A 20,979-nucleotide genomic window follows, 5' to 3' on the forward strand; every position below is an offset into this window, starting at 1 on the left:
CGAGTTGAATCAGCGGGGTCAAATATCGAAGGATACTGGCCATTGACTTTTTTATTCATTTCATGTTTGTTCAGGAGCAAATACGCCCAGGCCGTCTGAGGATCGTCTTGTGAGTTCCTTGAAACACTCGAATGGTTTGACTTTCAAGATGAAAGTGGGGTGAGTAAGTTTAAAGAAAAAAATTAACTGATTCTAAACTTACCTCTTGGTCACTTTCCTCATCATTGCCTTCATCATCCCCCTTTGCCCTCTTCCTAGACTCGTTTCGCAATTGCTTCTGTTCAGCCTGTGCAGTAATCTCATCAGTGCGGGCAGCCTAAGTGTTTTAAAAATGGGTCAGTGTGAATCAGGCCATCTGAGAAAAGCGAGATACAAATTAATCACCTTCTCAGCTTGCGCCTTCACCTTGATCGGGCTTGGAACTACAAACGAGAGACCAACCTCGGCTTTGGATTTCCAAGCCTCTTGAACCCAGTCCATAATGTTTCCATCATTTAACACCTCTCGACATTCCTTTCTCTTGGGGAAGGATGAGCTTTTAGTAATATACGCAGTCCAAACACCCAAAGTTTTCTTATTAAATACCTCCTGTTTCAATACTGTTGTGATTGATCGCTTCGAGGCGTCGCTTGTTGCCCATTTTACACATTCATTCTTGAGGGCATCCAAGTCAAAGTCATTTGAATTCCATTTGATCTTGGAACGGGAGCACTTGATTCGCAAAAAACCTGATCTTTCTTTCTTGTCATGAACATATATTTCACAATCAAAAACCACTGCAAAGCTGGGATCATGGTTATCTGAGTTTTGTGTTGGTTTGGTTGATGATGATTTGGGTTTCGTGATCTTGGAGTTCTTCTTTTGAGAATAATCAAAATAAGCCATATTGATCAACAGAGATGAAGAAAGATGAAGAACAGGAATCATGGACATACCGGATGAGTGACAAGTTGGGTATTTTCGGAATCAGATGGGTCAGGAGACAATAAAATTGGATCCTGTCTCGTGTTCAAAAAGATTGGGTTCACATGATCTAAGTGCTTCATGTTTGTTGATCAGATGTGACAATCGTGGAAATGTGAGATGCAGGATCTGCTGTCACTGGCGGTGTTGGCAACAGTATTTAGATGATCATACACTGCTCCCAATGATCAGAGTGGGTTGACTGCGCTAGCTGAGCGCTGCACCAGCTGTACGCAGCACTACTAGCTGCGCAGCAGCTGCGGCCAAATTCCTGTGAAGCAAACGTGCCACAGGTGACAACATTTCTAGCAAATGTAATATCTGGTGGAGTTTGGACCCAGATACTATCTGGCGCTATGTAACACTTTTGGTGTGAAATTTCGCCAGATAGTATCTGCTCGCGGTGTCCGAACGGGCCCTTAGATTTCTGAGTCATTAAATCAAGCGGTGAATTTGACTCCGAGTCCGGTGCATTGGGACGAGTCGAGACTTTGATCCGTTCTGAGACGAGTCACATTATCAGGTCCGGACCTTGGGTCTTGGGCGCTAGCCAGATCCCAGCCTCCTGGAACCTGGTGCTTCGACTGAAAGAGAAAGAAAAGAACCTTTGCAACACAAGACTGCGATCACTGATGGGCTTCGAATGTCATTTACTACCACTTCGATCAGGACTAATACTTTCTAATCCATCCTCAAGATATCCAACTTCACCTCAACATATTCAATCTTTTCATACGATCTCATCAAGATCAGATCAATCATCTTCATCCAAACGATTTCTCAGAAGAGCACAAACCGATACATATGGAAAAACGAAATGTTCAAATAGAGGAGAAAAAGTATATGTTGCTAGATCGGCACATAAATTAAATTCATTAGATCAAACATTAAAACTTTTTTCAAAACATTATCATGGGACAATGAATGTATTAGATCTGGGTGCTTCACCTGGTGGTTGGACAGAAGTCGTTTTAGCAAAAATTAGCAGAAATTCGAATTCATCATCATCATCATCAACATAAGTTAATTGCTTGTGATTTATTACCACTTTCGAGATCGATTTATGTTGATGTACCATCGAATACTAAACTAAGTTTTATTCAAGGTGATTTTTTAAACCAAGAAATCCAGTACAAAATCATCGAAGCACTTCAATCTAACCTCCAACCCAAACCCAATCCATCGATTCCTACAATAATCTTATCTGATTTACTTGGTTCAATGAGTGGGATACCCATCAAAGATGCACAAAACTCACTTGATCTTTGTTTATCAGTTTCACAACTTGCTCAAACCGTTTTACAAGAAACTCAAATTGAAGGACACGAAGATGATACGTTGGTTATTAAACATATTCAATCGGGTTTAACAGACGAATTGAGAAATCATTTGAAATCGAATTGGAAATCGGTGAGATGGATTAAACCTTTGGCTAGTAGATCTGAAAGTAGAGAAGGTTATTTTATTGCTCGTCAAAGGAAATGATCATTTGGAGTTCGATTTTTATTTTTGTTTTGTTGCATATTTTTCAAAAGTGTACTTGTAGGATTCTTTTAATTTACTTTAAACATAATTAACTCGGTTTCCTTGAACTCGTTGGAAGTCTCTTGACTCGTTTGAACTGGCTTCAAATAATATGGACGCGTCATATTAGGATGGTTTCAATGTTTATTTACCTATCATTGATGTTCTTTGGTTGATGAGTAGTATAACTTATCTACTTCTGAGCTTGATACACTTTTAATGTGATTGTGTGAATATTTGTAGAGTAAAACAGTTTGGTGCATTTTTATCAGGGAAAGTCAACTTTTCTCAAACTCAGAAATGCGAGTCTGCGAAGTCTTGTTGTTTATATAGAACAGATTTTGGAATGGTTTTATACACGCGAGCTTCTTGATCCAAGATTCTGAGGATCCATTGGGTTATACTATGAATCCGAGTGTGTTTGACCCAAATTGTGAGAATGGAATATTTGAAGTTATTCAGTTCAAGTAACCCAATCTTGGTTTCTCCTGATCCACTTGAATTCAAGTTCGATTAACCAACACTTCAACTTCTTATCAACCTCACCCTGGCTATACCTATCTCAACATATCTCGCTACATATTCTTCATCATGAATAATTTGAGAGAAGTCTTAGATATACAATTATCTAGTTTAGGATCTCTACCATTAACAGATGATCAGATTCGATCACTCAATTTGATTTGTGGTCCTGAACTTTTGATAGCCAGTATGGAATTAATAGATAAAAGATCTGGTGAGTTTTTAAGGAATTGTCAAACAAGATGGTCTTTCTTTTCAAGTCATCAAGCTTCCGATGATTGATTGATGGATTGATATGGTCTTGTAGTTTCGAGACTGAGATCACCTATGAGTGATACGCTTTATCAAGTAAACCGTTCATCTTTTAGAACTATCTTATCATCTTGGTCTTTAACCATTACCACTTCTTTTTGAAAAAAGGTTATAGGCAACACGAAATCATATTTAGTTTGTATCACTCAACGGTCCACTTGTCAATGTTCATCTTTCTTAAAACACGTTATTCTTTCATCTACTCAAATAACTGTCTTGAGTCATCACTTCTCTCAATCAATCTTCTTTTTCATTCCGTTTTGACTGACTTTGATATTTTTTTGGGGGGGTATGCAGTGTTCTCATTTGTTAGCTGTTAAGATTATTAGAGCTCTTCGGTTAGAGATTGAAGAAAGTGAAGTTTCGGTCGAACAATTAGTTCGTCATATTATTACTTAATTTTTGTTTTCAATGATTTCATGTACCTTTGCCGAGCTTTATTTTTCCAGTCAGAACTTTCAGAATTGGGCTTCTCCATCCTTGCCACGAAAAGTTGTTTTATTGATCGTATACTTATGTGTGCGGTGAGTACTGCAGTGTATCCAGTCTTAGATAATCACCAAAATGTAGTGAAAACTTCGTAAACAGAAACGTTGTCTTGTAATATGTATACGATGATTAAGTAAATTTACAACTAGCACCTCATGTATTGGCTAATGAGTTAGAACGAGACGAGCAGATGAACAACTTAAATTTGCCATTCAACTTGACTTGATTCAGCTTGATCCATCCTAATCCTTTCAATTGAAAATAGTTAAAGCTCTCATAGTATTATCTACCGATCTTCTAAACATTTCATTATCTACACCTTTACCAGATTGAGCACTATCGATTGATACCAATGGATTCCGAATCTAGACCAAACGAACAAATCATCATCATCTTAAACTTAATTTAAACCAAGTCAAAAAAAATCGTATATCACGTGGAAAAAAACGTACTACAAAATCTGTCCAAGATGTTTTCCATATATTCTTTAAGACGGGTTGTAAACTTTCGGTCATGGGTGAACTTAGTAATACAAAGGTGATATTGGTAGGTGTGGTAAAAAGATGTAAAGAGTAAGTAGAAGTAGTATAATAATGAACAGGTTCATCCCTAATATAAAAAAAACAAAATCACATAATCTTTAGTTTGATAATAATCACAATGATGAAAGGTTTTAGAAAGATAAGAAAGGTTTTTCTTCTTACCTGCCAGCTAATTTTCGAACCAAGTTACGTAAACTAAAGACAAGACCATAAACCAATTTAGCTTCTTCATCAAATAACAAACCAGGTAAAAGATTACTTGAAGATCCATTTTGAAGTTGATTTTGAGAATGAAGCAAATCAGATCTAATTCCATTTCCATCATTCAATCTAGTCGTATTCAATAAGTTTGGAACTTCTTCTCCACCAACAAGTGTACCGGTATTAGAATGAAAAGGAAGGATTCCTTGTGAACTAGCTTGACGTGATTGATCTGAATGAGGATTGATGGATTGATAACCTGGTGAAAGACTGGGTGAAACACATGGTAAGACGTTGGGACTTGGTCTGGCTGGCTTGAGTGGTGATCTATGCCAGTCTTGATAATAAACTGTTTTTTGATAAGATAGAGTTGATTAGTTTGTTTGATTGATTGAGATTAGTTGATATGAAGGAAAGAACTAACCGATTGTACAATGTCGATCGAAGATATAAAGTGAATAAATCATTTTGATCACTTGATCGATTAAGCTGTTCATCGAAAACTGACTTATAACTGAGAATAATGTATTTGTACAGACTGCATTTTGGAAAACATCACACTGTAAACCACAGTTTGAGTTTATCCGTTCCTTGTTCACTCTCTTTTTTTCAATTTCTACTTCACATACAAAATGTCATCTTAATACTACTTTCCATATGGTTTTCAAACACTGATCAACATCAAAAAAGAAAGATACCAATCCTCATCAGATGTCCAATTGGTTTCCTGATGGTAAAACAGCTAGCCCAGCTCTTTGGGTAGCTTTCGGAGCTTCATTAGCTTCGATGATCTCCTTTGGAATCCATTCTCAATGGTTCAAGTTCAACCCGAAACAAAGAAAGAAAGGAACCATCAAGACTTCAGATGATCTTACTCAACTTATTGGTGAGTTTTTTTGAGTGTTTGAGAAGATCTGGTTTGGATTATCAAGGCTTATACTTGCATGGATGAGATCTTTTGCAGGCCAAACTCCTTTGATCAGGATTAATTCTCTCAGTAAGATCACGGGGTGTGAGATCTTGGGTAAATGCGAGGTATATGAATCCATCATTCTCGGTTATTAAAAGCTACGATAGACCGTCTTATACTTCTTTCAATTCGATGATTCGGTAGTTCTTGAACCCAGGTGGTTCGGTTAAAGATCGGATAGCTCTAAGAAGTAAGTCAGTCAAATCTTCACCAAAAACTTATCTCAAATTCAAATACATATGTATTCCAACCGAAAAAAACAATTAACAAACTTGATCTTGATATAATGTTTTTTTTTGAAAAAGTCATTCAAGAAGCAGAAAGAAAAGGGGAAATTTTCCCAAATTCGAAACCTAAATGGAAACTCTTTGAAGGTACAAGTGGTAGTACTGGAATCTCAATTTCACTGGTAGCTAGAGCTTTAGGTTACGAAGCAGGTTCATCTCCAATTCTATCTTCCGCCTTTCTGATCAATAGAGTGATTAATATTAGATACTTAATTGAACTGCTTTGAGAAATAGAAATCGTTTTACCTGATGATACAGCACGAGAAAAGTCAGAATTAATAGAAAAAATGGGAGCTAAAGTGATCAAAGGTAAAACCCCATCATTTTCTAATCAATTACATAAAACTCTTTTCACTGATCCTTTTTTGGTTTTTTTTTCTTCTTTTGGGTTTCCTAGTTAGACCCGTTAGTATTGTTAACTCATCACATTATGTTAATATAGCCAAACAACGTGCATTAGATTATAAACCGATTTGGAATGGAGTAGGAGTAGAAAGAGGATTTTTTGTGAACCAATTTGATAATTTGATTAATTCTCAAACACATTATGAGTTAAGTTTCTTTTGTTTTTTATAATCATCAAATCAATCTATCCAAGTCCTCATTCTTTTTTCTTTTTTTCTTTTTTCTTTTTTTCTTTTTTTCTTTTTTTGTAATAGGAGTACAGGTTTAGAAATTTGGGAACAAACTGAAGGTCAACTTGATTATTTTGTATCAGGTTCAGGTACAGGTGGTACATTAACAGGTATAGGTAAACGATTAAAAGAAAATGATTCAAAGATTAAATTGATCTTGGCTGATCCACCTGGTTCAGGTTTATTTCATAAAGTTTGGTGTTTCTTTTCTTTCTTACTTGATTTTTTTTTTGAAATATAAGTTGATTTCGATTTTCTTATGTTTCTTATGTTTCTTTTTGGTTTAGGTTAAAGATGGGGTTATGTATTGTGATACTGAAGCTGAAGGAAAACGTAGAAGACATCAAATGGATACAGTTGAGTTTCAAGAAAAACCAACAAATTTTTACTTTTAGAAAATTGTTATTGAATGTGGGTTTCTTTTGGATAGATTGTTGAAGGGATCGGACTGAATCGGTCAACTAAAAACTTTGAAGAAGGACTAGATTTAATAGATGATGCAATCAGGTAAGTCAATCTGATCATAACCATCCATTTACTTTATAACGACTTAAATCAGTGAAAATCAAATGTAGGGTAACAGATCAAGAAGCCATTAAGATGTCTAGATATTTGGTTAATCAAGAAGGACTCTTTCTAGGTTCTTCTTCAGCTGTGAATCTAGTAGGTTGTGTAAAACTCATTAAATCTTTAGAATTTGAAACCCCTTTGAGGATCGTTTGTATTCTGTGTGATTCGGGTCAAAGACATTTATCAAAGTTTTGGAATGATGAATATTTATTGGGGTTAGAATTCGATTTAGATGTTGATGAAGATTTTGATCCAATGGAATACTTTTGATTTTTTTTTACTTTTTTGGGTTCTTTGTTTGGATTTATATTAACTAAAATTAGCATTGTTGGATGTGATAGATGGTTATTTTTTTGGATTTGTTTATAGATATATATAGTTTGGTATTTGTTCATAGTTCAACTTCAATCAAAGTCTTTGTTTATTAGAATGCATTCATAACAATCCACTCCAAGCCAATTAATAGTAATATTTTATCAAGCTTATGAATCATGACTAATTGTAATGAGGTGAGATACATATAAGGGATTTTGCCACTCTTCTCAAACATCAAGAGTTTCACTTCTTGCAAAATTTCGTTAATGCTCAAACATTGTGAATTTTCAGAAATGATCGATCCTATGGGTAATCTACATTATTTATATTGGTTCCTACAATTTCAAGCAATCTTACCTTATTACCTGAACATATTTTTCAAGACCTCTATGTAAGTCATCAAGCCCAAAGATTTTCAAAAACTCCATCAGCAGCAAACTGTCACAATGAACAAACTGTCTGCTCTAGCCTCTACAAAGAATACAAGCAAGCATTGAACTACTTTCCAATTGATGTCAGTCTTGCAAGGAATCAAAATATAACATGCTGGATAGATAGACATACAAATATTGCAAAGTTCCTATAAATATTGTATAATAGTGCAAGACCCAATCTAAGTTTAGAAGTCATGAAATATACACATCAGAGAAAAGAAACCCGTTGATAAGTTGCAGGTACGCCGTGTTTTATGCTATTGCTTAATGTAATTGCTGAACAGTTAGATTTCCAATGTGATAAAGTTCATATACCTATTGTATAATACAATACCCAATTCAAATGATGAAATAATAAAAAGTATATATATCAAAGAAATTATCAATAAGCTGCTGGTACGCCATGTTTCCTGCTATCACTTGATGCAAATATGAGTCCATCAGATCTCCTCACTACACCCTGTACGGCGCTATGATAGAATCGCATGTAGATTAAATAATGTAGATTGAGTAGTCAGAATCTCCGGTCACAAGTCAAGCAGATAAATGATGGATTTAAGACTCACGCAAGACCACTATAGACGTCTACCATTGAGATCTTGTGGCCTCTGGCCTTTAAAGACTCTAAGAATTCGGGAGGATAACTCGTCTCGATCCTTGCCTAATCATCACAGATTTGTTCAACCATCAGCAAATCAAAGGTTTCCGATGCATAGTCTCACAACGTACTTGGTTTGGAAGCAGTTGATGATGTACTCGTGCATCTTCAATAGCATGTGATAAGTCATATCCCCAATCAAGCTTCAACAATGTACTTGCTACCGCACTAGGAATTCTACTTCCACCACTCGCCCCCAATACTGCCCAGACTTCTTCTTGGTCTTCAACAATGATAGGTGCCATCGAGCTAACGGGTCGTTTACCTTTTTGTGGATAATTGAGTGGGGAAGAGAATAAATCAAATGAATTCGATTTCCCTTTCACACTAAAATCGTCGTTTTCATCATTCAAAATGATCCCTGTGATCGGATCCATCACTCGACTTCCAAAGATCAGATTAACGGTCGAAGTCAGACTAACAGCTGAACCCCATTGGTCCAAAACACTAATATGAGTTGTACCATGACTTTCAACAGTGTCATAACGTGGATCGTAGTGTTTGTAATCATATGTCTTGTTATCAATTTTGGAACGAGTCTCATCGGCAAAAGTCTTGGGGATGAAAGATTTAATTCGATCTTGTTGCGTTGTATTAAGGAAAGCTGGATCGCCTAATTCGGTACGACGAGCAAATGCGTATTTTAATGATTCTATAAATCGATGTTCTTCTAGTTCTGTTCTTGGGACTCGATTCAGTTGAAATCCTTCTAAGATGTTCAAAAGGTAAATCATCATTGGACCCGATGATGGATTCTCAGTAGTCCAGATTGTTCGATTTAGGTAAGTGGTATTAAGGGCTGGTCTGACTATCGCTTGATAATTCGCAAAGTCTTCCATTTCAACTTGGCCTCCTTCTCGATTGATAACATCAACCAATTGCTTAGCTATATCACCTTCATAGAAAGGTTTAATACCTTGATTTGCTATAATCTTGAGTGTATTGGAATAATTTTCTCGTTTGATTAGATCGCCAACATGCGAAATGTCTCGTCCATTAGGGAAGAAGACGTCTCTCCACTCGGGTTTCGATTTAATCCATTGAGAGTGATCGTTACCACCATCATTATAAAGTTTTTGATTCAATGCATGACCCACTTGAAATTCTTTTGATAAATTGATTGAAGGTTCAAAGATCCTAGACCAACTTACACCACCACCATACTTACGAAAAGCTAAATCAAACCCCGAAAGTTCACCTGGGATTCCAATGGCTAAACCACCGACTTGACTACTCTTTGGATCATTTAAAAACTTTTCTGAATAAAGATCTCCACCTGGAATCGATTCTCTAAAGTCTAGACTGATGGGTGTTTCTGATACACAATCTTGACGTGATCTACAAGGTGCTGGTTTGATCACCATAAAACCTCCACCACCTATTCCTGTTGAAAAACAGTTGACTACGCCTACACAGAGTGCCGTAGCTATAGCTGCATCTGTGGCTGTACCGTTTTCTTTAAGAACTGTTGGGACCCGAAAGAATTTCATTAGATTTCCTTCTAATTGAACTAACAGCAAAGGGTTTGCGAGGGAGAAAATGTGCGAACCATCTAGACCGATCTGAGAGCATCTGGCTTCTTCACTTGCTACAGCACCATTCCAACCAGTGACTAAGTACGAAGGATTACGCTCGTGTTGTTTCTTAAAGGAAGAGTGTGTTTCTATGAATAGTTCAGATAAGATAAGCAAAGGACAATCGTCAACGCTTGATCGATCTACGCCAGGTATGAAACATATCACTCACCTGGATTATAATGTTGAGATATGACGAATTGATAAGCAATTGAAGTAGTGATGATGAAGATAATGAAGATGATGATGATCCAACGCTTTCGATTGAAGGATGATCGATTGATCGCCGATTTCTGATTTCCAATCAACGCTTGGTATTCGTAATCATGATTTGGTCTCATTCTTTTGGAATGCTGAGCTTAACCTTGGTTTCTTTTATCAAAAAAGTATTGTTGGATAAGAGCAATGGCCTTGTTTACTTCGGCTGTGTCGTCGAAAATAAATGATCCTCCTGTTGTTTTTGATTATTTATTTCATATTCGCGGTTAATCGGTATTTTGCCCGTCTAGGTTATTTATCCCGATTGGGATTAGAAATGGAGCTCCTGCAGGCTCAAAGTTGCTCAAGCGTTGGCATCAGGGGCTGAAGGGGTAGAACGAGAATGCAGATTCCCGCTGAGACTTCTCGGCTGAAGCTGGCTTTAAGGCGAGCGATGCCATTCAACCCTCGGGCCGCGGATCATCAGCCCATTCCATGAACACTTTCGAAATAGCGGTAGATCCGGATGAGACTTCACTTCTCATTTAACTTCAACCATCACTTTACTATTTTGATTCATCAGTCTTTGGTTTTCATGAGTCTTTTGCATTATCCATCATCCATTCTGAATCACGCCATCCCAAGAATAATTGAATCATTTCACTTCAGGTTGTATTATGATACTCGTCGGTATCGGTCCGGATCTCACTCGGTACCAAGCCATGTATATTGTAACTTTTACAATACCAGCGTTGGGCATTTTTTGAAAACCGAAAGTTTTCGATATGCGTCCTCAGACTCTCAATCGATTTTTTACGACTACCACCCATAAAATCTTTAGCTCGGTCGCACGCTCAAGAAGGAATGCGAGTACTACCACCAATGATCAACCACGAAATGAATATGATGTGATTGTATTGGGAGGTGGTCATGCCGGCACCGAAGCTGCTTCTGGCGCTGCTCGTTGTAATGCATCTACACTGCTTGTTACCAATAGTTGGAAGACAGTAGGAGAAATGAGTTGCAATCCGGTATGCTCTCCCTCATTACTTTCCTTGATGACAATCAGTTGAATGGATTTGATTGATCTCACGAATGATTTTTTTTTCGGCTGTAGTAGAGCTTTGGTGGGATTGGGAAGGGTACATTAGTTCGTGAAATTGATGCTTTGGGTGGTATTTGTGGAAAAGCCTGTGGTTAGTTCTCGATGACTTCTTTCTTGGTCATCTATGACCCGTTTCTGATGTTGACTTCCAATACATTTATCTCCAGATGAAGCTGGAATCGTTTTTCAAATGCTAAATCGATCTAAAGGGCCTGCTGTCTATGGACCTCGAGCACAGATGGATCGTCAATTATATAAACAATCGGTTCAAAATCAACTTCAAAAGTTTAATCAATTGGCTATCAAAGAGGGTACTGTTACCGATTTAATCCTCGAACATGACAATCTTCTACATCGATCCTCAGGTCATCAAGCTAGAGTTTCCGGATTGAAATTAGATACAGGAGAGATTATCAAATGTAAATCCCTGGTGATTGCTACTGGTACATTTCTTGGAGGAGAAATTCATATCGGAATGAAATCATCACCATTTGGTAGGATTGGTGAAAGTTCTAGTACATCACTTTCAAATTCATTAAAAAATGTTGGATTTAAATTAGAACGTCTCAAGACAGGTACTCCTCCACGTTTATTAAAAAATACCATTAATTTTTCAAATTTGTTTATTCAAAATGGAGATCAACCACCTACTCCATTCTCATTTATGAATCAGACAGTTCAAAATGCAACCAATCAATTGTGTTGTTGGAAAACTCATACTAATGCACAAACTCATGATATTGTTAGAAAGAATTTAGACAAGACAGTTCATATTCGTGAAGAAGTCCGAGGTCAGTCTATCTTGATATATATATATATCTCTTTACCAGTTGATCGTTGATGTAGTATGGGATTTGGTGTCAGACTAGGTCCAAGATACTGTCCTTCATTGGAGTCAAAAGTCGTCAAGTTTCCAGATCGAGATTCTCACATGATTTGGCTTGAACCTGAAGGCTACGAATCGGATTTGATTTATCCTAATGGACTATCTACCACTATCCCACCTGATGCTCAATTACAGATGTTAAGGTCAATTCAAGGTCTAGAAGCTGTGGAAATTCATCAGCCAGGCTATGGCGTGGAGTATGATCATGTGGACCCAAAAGAGTTGACAAGTGAGTGGATCATGTTGGTTCTGAAGTTCCCTAACATCGCCTGAATAACCACTTTCTAACTCAGATACGCTCGAAACCAAACGAATCAAGGGCTTATTCTTGGCTGGCCAGGTGAGTGTTTCAAAGTATTGAGATCATTTTGGGTTTACAGCTTACTCATCGGATCGGATGAACTCTTGGTTTACACAGATCAATGGTACTACTGGTTACGAGGAAGCGGGCGCACAGGGAGTCCTGGCTGGTATCAATGCTGGTCTCTCGTCCCAGAATGCGTTGCCTTTGATCTTGACTCGAGCGGATTCTTTCATCGGCGTGTTGGTGGATGACCTCATTACAAAGGGTGTTCAAGAGCCATGTGAGTCTCATCAAGAGGCTTTTCGGAATCACCAAAATCCTGTAGAATTGACCTTTGGGTACATTTTTGCGCATCAGATCGGATGTTCACAAGTCGGAGTGAATTTAGAGTTTCTTTAAGAGCTGATAATGCTGATCTACGATTAACCAAGAAAGCTAGACAAGTAGGAGTAATTGATGAGGATCGATGGGCTACGGTTGAACGTACAAAAACTCAAATTGATCGATCAATTGAGGCTCTTCAGGCTGTTTGTTTGTCACAAAGGGCTTGGAGTCAAGTGGGAATTAAAGTTAGAGAGGATGCTAGTTTGAAAAGGTGATTCTTTAAGAATAACATCCTGTCCTTTCTTTGATGTGCTATTGACTGACTGAATGGATTGATTTCTTGATAGTGCGTTTGATGTGTTACGAGTACAGGGTGTGAAGATTGAACAACTCTGCGAGACTGTACCACAGCTCAAAAACGTTGATCCGGATATCTGGCGTAGAATTGAAGTTGAAGGTCAGTTAGATTTTTCATGATCTGATCGTTTGTTCAAAGCTTCTTACCACTACATTGATATCCAAACAGCTCTTTATCGTCCAATCGCAAATCGTTATGAGCATAACGCGCGTCAATTGGAAGCCGATGAATTATGTCGTTTACCACCCAACTTGGATTATCATACACTTGAATACCTTAGTATTGAAGCTCGACATAGGCTTGATAGTGCTAGACCAGAGACTTTGGGAGCTGCTAAGAGGTTAGAGGGAATCGATCCTAATGCATTGATTTTACTTAGTAAACATCTTAGACAGGTTAAACAGATGATATGAAATAACCTGAAGTTGTGATCAACTAGATTGTAACTTATTAAGCTGAACTACAAAAACGATTTTCTTTGAAACGTTGACCCTTTGAAGGTCTTATATACTGACCTTGCTTAGGACATGGAAACTATCTTAATGGAACAAGCCTCAAAATGAAACTCATGAGTTTAAGGTAATTAATTTGGTCTTGACAATGAGACTTTTAGCATCATAGAAGCTATTCAAAGAATACATATGATCTTCGTGAACTCAGGCAATGTGAAAAGAATCCGAGTGAACGGACATATTGTGTATCTCACATCAGTGAAGCAAGAGATGAATCATGCAGAGCTAAGATGATGTAGAAATGGATTCAATGGTTTGTAAACTCATCTTTCACCTTTGAGTTCAGCAGATGAATTTTTTTGCCGTTCATTCGTAAACTAGAAGAAACTTGTACATACCCTATGTGTTACAAAGACGTGTTGATGGGGAAGCAAATACCTAGGTAATGATTTGATTTCATGACCATTTGGAAGTCATTGGCAAGATATCTATCAAAATGTGAACATGCCAACAAAGAAACACGCGGATAACCTTGCGCCACAAAGCATACTTTTATCTCTAGTTGTTTGCCTTAGCGCCCCCGAGTCAAAGTGCTATGATGTTCTTGGTAGCTGATAGCAGTCATTTGACCTGTCTATTAACATTTGAATGGGTCAGATGTCTTATACAATATCATATCATGTGATGGGAAGGGTCTTTGTATCTTTCAAAGGCAAGTTTATGGTCAAGGTATGCCTCCCACGTGTTGGCAAAAGCAAGAAAAAGAAAAGTGGTGATAGAAATCAAACAAGGTCATCAGGAAGTTCCCCGCATTCCTCTACATCCCAATCATTGTTGTCAAACACATCATCTGAAATGATATTACAATTAGCATTTAGATTCCACTTGCACATTGAGCTACTTTAACATCATAAAGTGTACCAATTTAATCAATGGAATGATGTGTGTCAATATTTGTAGTGTGCTCAGATTGGGAGAGTTGAAAATATTGATTACCAAATCTGGTGGAAGGCCTACAAATCTGACACTATCAAGATTGATAGCAAGTGATATTGTTACTCAAAAAAAACCCATCATCTGATTTGAAGAATTTTGCATATGTTGGATTGGAGTGTATCTGATTTAGCTTTTGGAAGAGATCTCTCGGGGTTGAATAATTTATGTGCTTGAGATATTTCTTCTGAAAGAACGTTGATCATGTTGCTCATATGAAGTTTATTTATGATGTGTTCCTTTTAATCACTGATCAAGTTTTTCAATAAAAAGTGTCCTCTTTGTGAGGAAATTATATACAAGAGGCCCAAGAAGCAGGTAATGAAAAGTGATGTATCCGTGTCCATAAAAGGGTTTAAAGGGAAGAAAAGTCAAATAATGCTGTTCATAAATCATCATAAACGGGTACAGGCGGTGGATTAGGGAGCGGTAAAGGTGCGTATGCAGGTGGTGGGGGTGGATTGATAGCCTTTTCAAACCGGAAATACATTGTTTCGTCCCCACCGCAATGGGGGCAGGCAGTACGTCGAACCAATTGCACAGAACCGTACTAAGATGAAGCAAAACAAAATGTAAGATGTATGACCTGCAAGTGCAACTGATACTAGAATAAGCTTACTTTTCCTGCACAGGTTCCTTTTGACCAGTCAAATACATTCAAGATATCTGAGTAGTGACTTTTTTGAGCAACGGCCACATAAATCAATCACATCAGTTTCTTAAGTTGTCTGTATATTGGTATGAGCCAAGTTTGGATCCATATTTCCACTTACAGGCTGATTCTCTCCGTATTTTTTGTCTCTATTATGAACTGAATCGCATGTTTCCGAGAATTGGTAGTGTAAGATACTATATTTTGTAATCTGTACTTAGATATCTCAAAAGGTTGCTTACCGTACATTGTCCTTTTGTTCGGGTGTATGTTATTTCATCGTGGTCGAGATGGCCTGTCTCTTTGAAGATGTCGTAGATGACCATCTGATCATATATCCTATAAATCCAATTGTTTAGATGTGCAATTGATATATATATCAGCAAAAGATGATAAATGTAAGACTGCGAGTCTTGTACAATCCAGCTTAGTAAGGTATAATAGTTTACCTCCTTATTAGATAGTGACTTACCCAGCGCAATCCGGGTCCGGGGGTGGATCTGGCCCATCGTAGCACTGTATCTGATCTTTTGCCCTCTGTTGACTGAGATCAAACATGAGGATGAGGGAGAAAAGACCGAGAAAATTGAGTTTCATAGTGGGAGGTCTGTAAGGTGAAAGGTTTCCGTTTGAAACCGTGATCAGCGAGGTTTAATTTTTCGATTTCTTGTTTAATAGCTGTACTGGAAGCCGATATGAATATTTATTTTAGATAAATTTTAACAATACGTATCAAACTTGATGTGAAAGGATAATGATATGGATATGCAGATGATATGCCGTAAAGAGGTCCTGGTCTGCTCTCTTCTTGAATCTTATAGTGTGCGTAGTTCATGGTGAGCATCAAAACATCATGTGTCAGGTTTAGCATGACGTTCCACAGAGTGGATGAATCACGGTGCGAGTCACCTCGACGTTGATTTTTTGCGGGTTGCTCTGTCAGGTTTCGCCGGTGATGTTGGAAGTGACTTCAAGTGAGAGGAATATCTTGTCTCATAACTCGACGTCATATCGGATCATCGTCTTTGATTGGTTGGGCTTTGACTCGCCGAAGCAGAATGGTAATGCTTGGGAGAAAAGTTTGTGAAACGCGTTTGGACGAGATGCTGATCAGTTGCCGAGGAAATCGTTACAGTCAACTCGGAAGACTTCGAGCAATGTTGGACACAAAACAGTGCCAACTCGAGCAAATCGGTGAGGAATTTGGGACAAGTTACTCTGGATTGTGTATCTCACGAGATCCTCCTCTCGTATCGTATCGGGAGGGGAGTCCAAATTCTTGAGCAAGTGTTGGACGAAAAAAACGAGCAGTGACGCAAGACGGGATTCTATGGCTCGAAAGGGGGATTTTGTCCTATCAGTGACAGAGCCCGAACTTCACTGGAACTGCTTCATTCATATTTTCCGACATTTCTTCCTAGAAGTGTCTTAATTTATTAACGATCTAGTTCACCGAAGAAGCCTTTTAAGCAGGGGAGGTCAAGTTATAAGTATTCGAGCAAATTGTGAAGAAAAGAAGAGCTGCGATTCCAAAGGATGGCTATAATGTGATATTTTCTAAACCTCTCTAGCCTCAAGCAGTAGGGCATTCATCTTTCCGTTGCTTTCAAGCAAGGCGTCGGAGTGGCCCGCTTTGTTTATCATCTATGAGGAGAATACTTCTTCCAAATTCAGCTTGACGACAACCTTACGGCTCTTCAGTAGGCAAAACGTTGAACTCTTCAGCCACTTCGGTCCTCCAAAGGTCTCTCTGTTTCACAGATGATAATTTGCAGGACAGTTGTTCAAGCGCTCTATTCATGATTCAGCTTCGGGAGACGTAGACTTCGAGAGACAGATATCTTGATCAACTGGATGATCACTGGATGACCAAGAGTAAACGGTGCGATTGCTCCAACATCATGGCCAAGGATCGAGCTGTGAGCCGTTAGTCTGTGTGAGGCAAGCAGGACGAAACAAATCCAGCTCATGGGAGCGACCGAGCATAGTGCCATGGTCTAGAAGGATGCACAGATCGGTTCCAGAGTTTGACACCTTTTGGCACTGTTTGAACGCATCCGCAATCAGTTCTTTAGCTGGAAACGCCATTTCAACGCTTTTTGAGCCCAGATGAGTGTTTCCAAACACGTCATACTTTATCATGAGACGCTCTGTCGCAATCTGTTTGATATACGTATATCTCAGAGTGAACTAGAGTGATATGGTGTGAGCATCAGTGGGTGTGAGTAGGTGTGAGTGGTTTCTTCTCCGCCACGTAGCTTTTTTTTACTTCGCGATGATGCCGATTGAGTGTTGAGTTTTAGTAATCCAGGGCAGTGTTGCCGGCTGGTCATCTTTGCCTGAATTATCTCTCAACATCCAGTGCTAGTGCTCATCAGCCACAACAAAGACCAAGATTAAATTAGTTTCATCACTTCTCCTTGTCCCATGATATGAAATTCAAACCATTTTAAACAATAGACCTTTTGGAGCTTTTTGGTATGCCTCTATTTGCCTCGATTCATCTCAATTCGGCGTAGTCTTCCTTGCATGTGACACGACAAACTTCTGAACTATTGGTTTAACTTGATTACAACAACTTGCACTTCAAACCTAGTGCCGTAGGGAGGTCAATAAACTTGCCCCTCAATTTGGTCTGCATCTCTTGACCATCACAATCGAATCACGCCCCCTGTTTGTTTGCTTATATCGATTTCGAAGCCGAAGAGCTATCTAGGCCTATAACAAACCTCAAAACCCGCCTGTCGAGATACTTTTATCTGATCATCGTGAAGATCGTTACATTGTGAGCGTAAGAACCTCTGGACGATTAACCATCCACTTTCAGCAAAAGCAGCCATATGGATCCACACACTGTGACCAGAGCGGAACTCAATGGCGATTTGGAAGCCCGGGTGACTTACATGAAATCCTTTCTAGAGTTCACCGATGGTCAGCCGCTTGATTCTGGTACTATCTGACTCGCATAATTTTGATTTCTGAACTCGATTTTCTTTTGGTGTGACAGAGGACTGTGAAATCATGAAGGCTGTCAGACCAATTGCGAAGCCGTTGGTTCCAGAAATCGTTGCATCAGCTTGTCAGTTTTGAATTTTTCATAAGCAAGAATTGGACGCGCATAGTCTCACAATCTACGTTATGTGTTGTTTTGGGCCCAGATAACAAGCTTCTCTCTTATGAGTGCTGCAAGATTGCGTTTTTCCCTCGCAAAGACGGTGCTCAAGGTACGCATGGAACCCTCGATGATCTGGTAGGAGACGCCAATGCAATCACGATTGATTCGGCCACCATCCGAATCAGGTGAGTTTCTTTATTAGCATGCGGAATCATACGCAATTGATGGCTCCCAACTGGCTCCATCATGCTCATTTTTTGTGGTCATAGGCGAAACATTCTGGAAAAATGGGCAATGAAGGTGCTCCACGTACCCTTTACGCCTCATTACCAACAACTCAGAGATGCGTATCATTGACAATATTTTTATGTCTCTCCAATCACGCTGTAGATCTTCACTTCTGATTACAATGAGATGGAGGTGAGCTACATTTGACCTATATCTACCGCAGTGGGATTATTCGCTCCTGTAGTACATATCACGTCTGTCTCACAAAGAAAAGTACTTGGCTGACATTGTCTCGTCGGAATCAAAGATATTCGAGTTCTTCAACCGTATTGGTATTCAGCATGTTGGTGGTGCAAGGGTTTTTAGCGCCGGCAAGAAGAAGCCTCTATTCGTAGACTGTGAGCCATTGTTCCTGTCATATCCTAAACTTGGTTAGTCTTCTGAACCCTTGCAGAGTTGGCGAATAAAGATATACATTTAGCTATGGTAAGCCCCTTCAGACGTTGTCCCACATCACCCTCAACTAATCGCGCATCTTCTTTGCGCAATGTCAGACCTTGGGGTACATCACCGATCGAATGACTGCTGCGATCCTTACCTTACCCGAATCCACATGGCCGCTGCAGAAAAAGACTCGGGCGGTTCGGGCGTTTCACAAGATTGGTTGGATCCATAACGATCTCTTGGCTAGGCATCATGTGAGCCTGAAAAGTTCTTCCTTCAATCTACATTTGTGAAATCGATGATGAATGAAAAATTAATCAAATCTTTATACATATCCAGACGGAAGAAGCTTACGCGGGTAGCACATTTAGCAGCCCGCTCTGTTCATCTCCTGCGGTTTTCGCAGCACCTGAACACAGTACTCCACCGACGAATCCCATTGTTTCAGGTTCAGGCTGCTGTCCTATGCAGGAAGATAGCCTTGAGGCCGAACCTCCGATTCCAGTTGCTAATGGGACCATAGGAAGCTGCTTTTCAAACTACCGCGCGGACTCTGGCTGGAATAGCGATGTCTTATCTGGACACTCCAACTACCCTAATCCATGCGAACCTCCGACTGCCAGGCTGATGGACAGTCATTCGCACTCCCAACAGTACAGTGGCCTTGGGTTTGAACGAACTTATTCAGGCAATGAAACCGACCACCTTCCAATGCATTCAAAGGGTGATTACTCGACCTGATCCGATGGCTGTGATTCTTGATCAACATATAGCTGACTTTGCTTCGCTTTCACCGTAAATCTCGACCTCTTAATTGCGCATTCGATCAACACCCGCAGCTTCTACACCCCCCAAATCAGCCACAAAGCGAAACATGTTGAAGATACGGGCAGCATCAAAACTTTTTTCTAGTTCTTGATCATTGTATAGCTTTTACTATAGGACTCACGTGAGTACGGATCTAATGAGACCATTCATAAAACTCACTCGTCAGCCCTACCCATTGACATTTGACTTCCATGGTCCCATGTGCGCAATATTAATATCAGAAGTGCTTCAGAACCCATTTATTGTATCGGCCTGAACTCATTAAGCGCTTACATGAAACGATCTCATCTATCTCATCGAATTTGTTCATATCACATCTCTCTTCTGATCGTGTCACATAGATCATTAAACAATTATCCATCTCTTTTTACAATCAATGACTCTAGGAAGATGACCCTCTGGGATATACATTGGTTGTGTTTGATCTCAATTCACTTTTAAAAGACAGTCTTAATCACAAGAGTCATCAGATCCACATCTTCTCAAGCATTTGATACATGGCCCACCATGTGTCACCCTGCCCAGACAGTTTCTTGGCTATAAGACAGCCAGATGGTTAATGGATGTGCTTAGCCTTGAAATTCAAACTTAAACTGCCCTAATCCGGTTGGTGTTTCAAAAATATGAAATGTTTGAAATGCAATGGCTTTTTTTAAGTTCTGTCTTGAATGTCTTGATCATTCTCAAAAGGTAAATGCCAAATAGGCTTATGTAGTACTCATGAATGTTGGGCAGAGTTGTAAAATGTGAACTGACACCTTGATCAAATCAAGATTGCTCATAGGAAGACTACATAGACGAAAACATGTGACATTGACAATTTCCATTGATTCAGAACAATCAGAGTAGTTAAAATATTCAAAGAGAAACTACCAAAGTTGTGACAATATTGTCATAGAGTCACTCAGCTTACAAATCAGCTGGCGTACAAAAAACAAATCGATGCAATGATGGCTAAGAGAAGGAGAAAGCAAGATAGCTTCAAACTTTGATAAGGGGAATGCGTAGAAGAGTCTTCTAGAGGAAAGAAATCCTTGCATTTTATTGTTATAATAAGGTGTACGTTTACCTCCACCTAAAGCCCTCCTGAACTTGC

At 39.0% G+C, this 20,979-nt stretch overlaps 8 protein-coding genes across 8 annotated transcripts; 5 read left to right on the top strand and 3 right to left on the bottom strand.

The window, feature by feature from the left end:
* Positions 1–1,718: 1,718 nt before the first annotated feature.
* Positions 1,719–2,448, top strand: MELLADRAFT_28887 (uncharacterized protein; the record flags this gene model as incomplete). Its single annotated transcript, XM_007409179.2, has 2 exons — positions 1,719–1,931; positions 1,987–2,448. Coding segments are annotated over 2 exons (675 nt in total), but the record flags the coding sequence as incomplete, so codon positions are not given.
* A 630-nt stretch (positions 2,449–3,078) lies between these two features.
* Positions 3,079–3,585, top strand: MELLADRAFT_85751 (uncharacterized protein; the record flags this gene model as incomplete). Its single annotated transcript, XM_007409180.1, has 3 exons — positions 3,079–3,223; positions 3,317–3,364; positions 3,437–3,585. 3 exons carry the CDS (start codon positions 3,079–3,081, stop codon positions 3,583–3,585), a joined length of 342 nt encoding a protein of 113 aa, XP_007409242.1.
* A 476-nt stretch (positions 3,586–4,061) lies between these two features.
* MELLADRAFT_62639 (uncharacterized protein) lies at positions 4,062–5,020 on the bottom strand (the record flags this gene model as incomplete). Its single annotated transcript, XM_007409307.1, has 4 exons — positions 4,062–4,175; positions 4,263–4,419; positions 4,515–4,902; positions 4,978–5,020. The coding sequence occupies 4 exons, from the start codon at positions 5,018–5,020 to the stop codon at positions 4,062–4,064; spliced, it is 702 nt and encodes a 233-aa protein (XP_007409369.1).
* Positions 5,021–5,501: 481 nt separating this feature from the next.
* On the top strand, positions 5,502–7,509 carry MELLADRAFT_48093 (uncharacterized protein; the record flags this gene model as incomplete). Its single annotated transcript, XM_007409181.1, has 9 exons — positions 5,502–5,588; positions 5,668–5,713; positions 5,829–5,960; positions 6,045–6,119; positions 6,208–6,361; positions 6,470–6,645; positions 6,740–6,801; positions 6,876–6,952; positions 7,021–7,509. The coding sequence occupies 9 exons, from the start codon at positions 5,502–5,504 to the stop codon at positions 7,283–7,285; spliced, it is 1,074 nt and encodes a 357-aa protein (XP_007409243.1).
* A 294-nt stretch (positions 7,510–7,803) lies between these two features.
* MELLADRAFT_48096 (uncharacterized protein) lies at positions 7,804–10,415 on the bottom strand (the record flags this gene model as incomplete). Its single annotated transcript, XM_007409306.1, has 5 exons — positions 7,804–8,234; positions 8,331–8,425; positions 8,494–9,887; positions 9,972–10,085; positions 10,169–10,415. The coding sequence occupies 5 exons, from the start codon at positions 10,335–10,337 to the stop codon at positions 8,147–8,149; spliced, it is 1,860 nt and encodes a 619-aa protein (XP_007409368.1).
* Positions 10,416–10,979: 564 nt separating this feature from the next.
* On the top strand, positions 10,980–13,584 carry MELLADRAFT_62641 (uncharacterized protein; the record flags this gene model as incomplete). Its single annotated transcript, XM_007409182.1, has 9 exons — positions 10,980–11,225; positions 11,315–11,390; positions 11,467–12,090; positions 12,169–12,414; positions 12,479–12,525; positions 12,604–12,769; positions 12,847–13,084; positions 13,161–13,270; positions 13,340–13,584. 9 exons carry the CDS (start codon positions 10,980–10,982, stop codon positions 13,582–13,584), a joined length of 1,998 nt encoding a protein of 665 aa, XP_007409244.1.
* A 1,417-nt stretch (positions 13,585–15,001) lies between these two features.
* Positions 15,002–15,865, bottom strand: MELLADRAFT_105889 (uncharacterized protein; the record flags this gene model as incomplete). Its single annotated transcript, XM_007409305.1, has 5 exons — positions 15,002–15,166; positions 15,236–15,293; positions 15,390–15,427; positions 15,511–15,607; positions 15,741–15,865. 5 exons carry the CDS (start codon positions 15,863–15,865, stop codon positions 15,002–15,004), a joined length of 483 nt encoding a protein of 160 aa, XP_007409367.1.
* A 2,243-nt stretch (positions 15,866–18,108) lies between these two features.
* On the top strand, positions 18,109–19,796 carry MELLADRAFT_105890 (uncharacterized protein; the record flags this gene model as incomplete). Its single annotated transcript, XM_007409183.1, has 9 exons — positions 18,109–18,199; positions 18,276–18,347; positions 18,391–18,568; positions 18,653–18,683; positions 18,774–18,803; positions 18,919–19,009; positions 19,081–19,097; positions 19,166–19,309; positions 19,395–19,796. The coding sequence occupies 9 exons, from the start codon at positions 18,109–18,111 to the stop codon at positions 19,794–19,796; spliced, it is 1,056 nt and encodes a 351-aa protein (XP_007409245.1).
* Positions 19,797–20,979: the final 1,183 nt, after the last annotated feature.

This window comes from Melampsora larici-populina (genome assembly GCF_000204055.1).
Source record: "Melampsora larici-populina 98AG31 unplaced genomic scaffold MELLAscaffold_15, whole genome shotgun sequence".
NCBI lineage: Eukaryota > Fungi > Basidiomycota > Pucciniomycetes > Pucciniales > Melampsoraceae > Melampsora > Melampsora laricis-populina.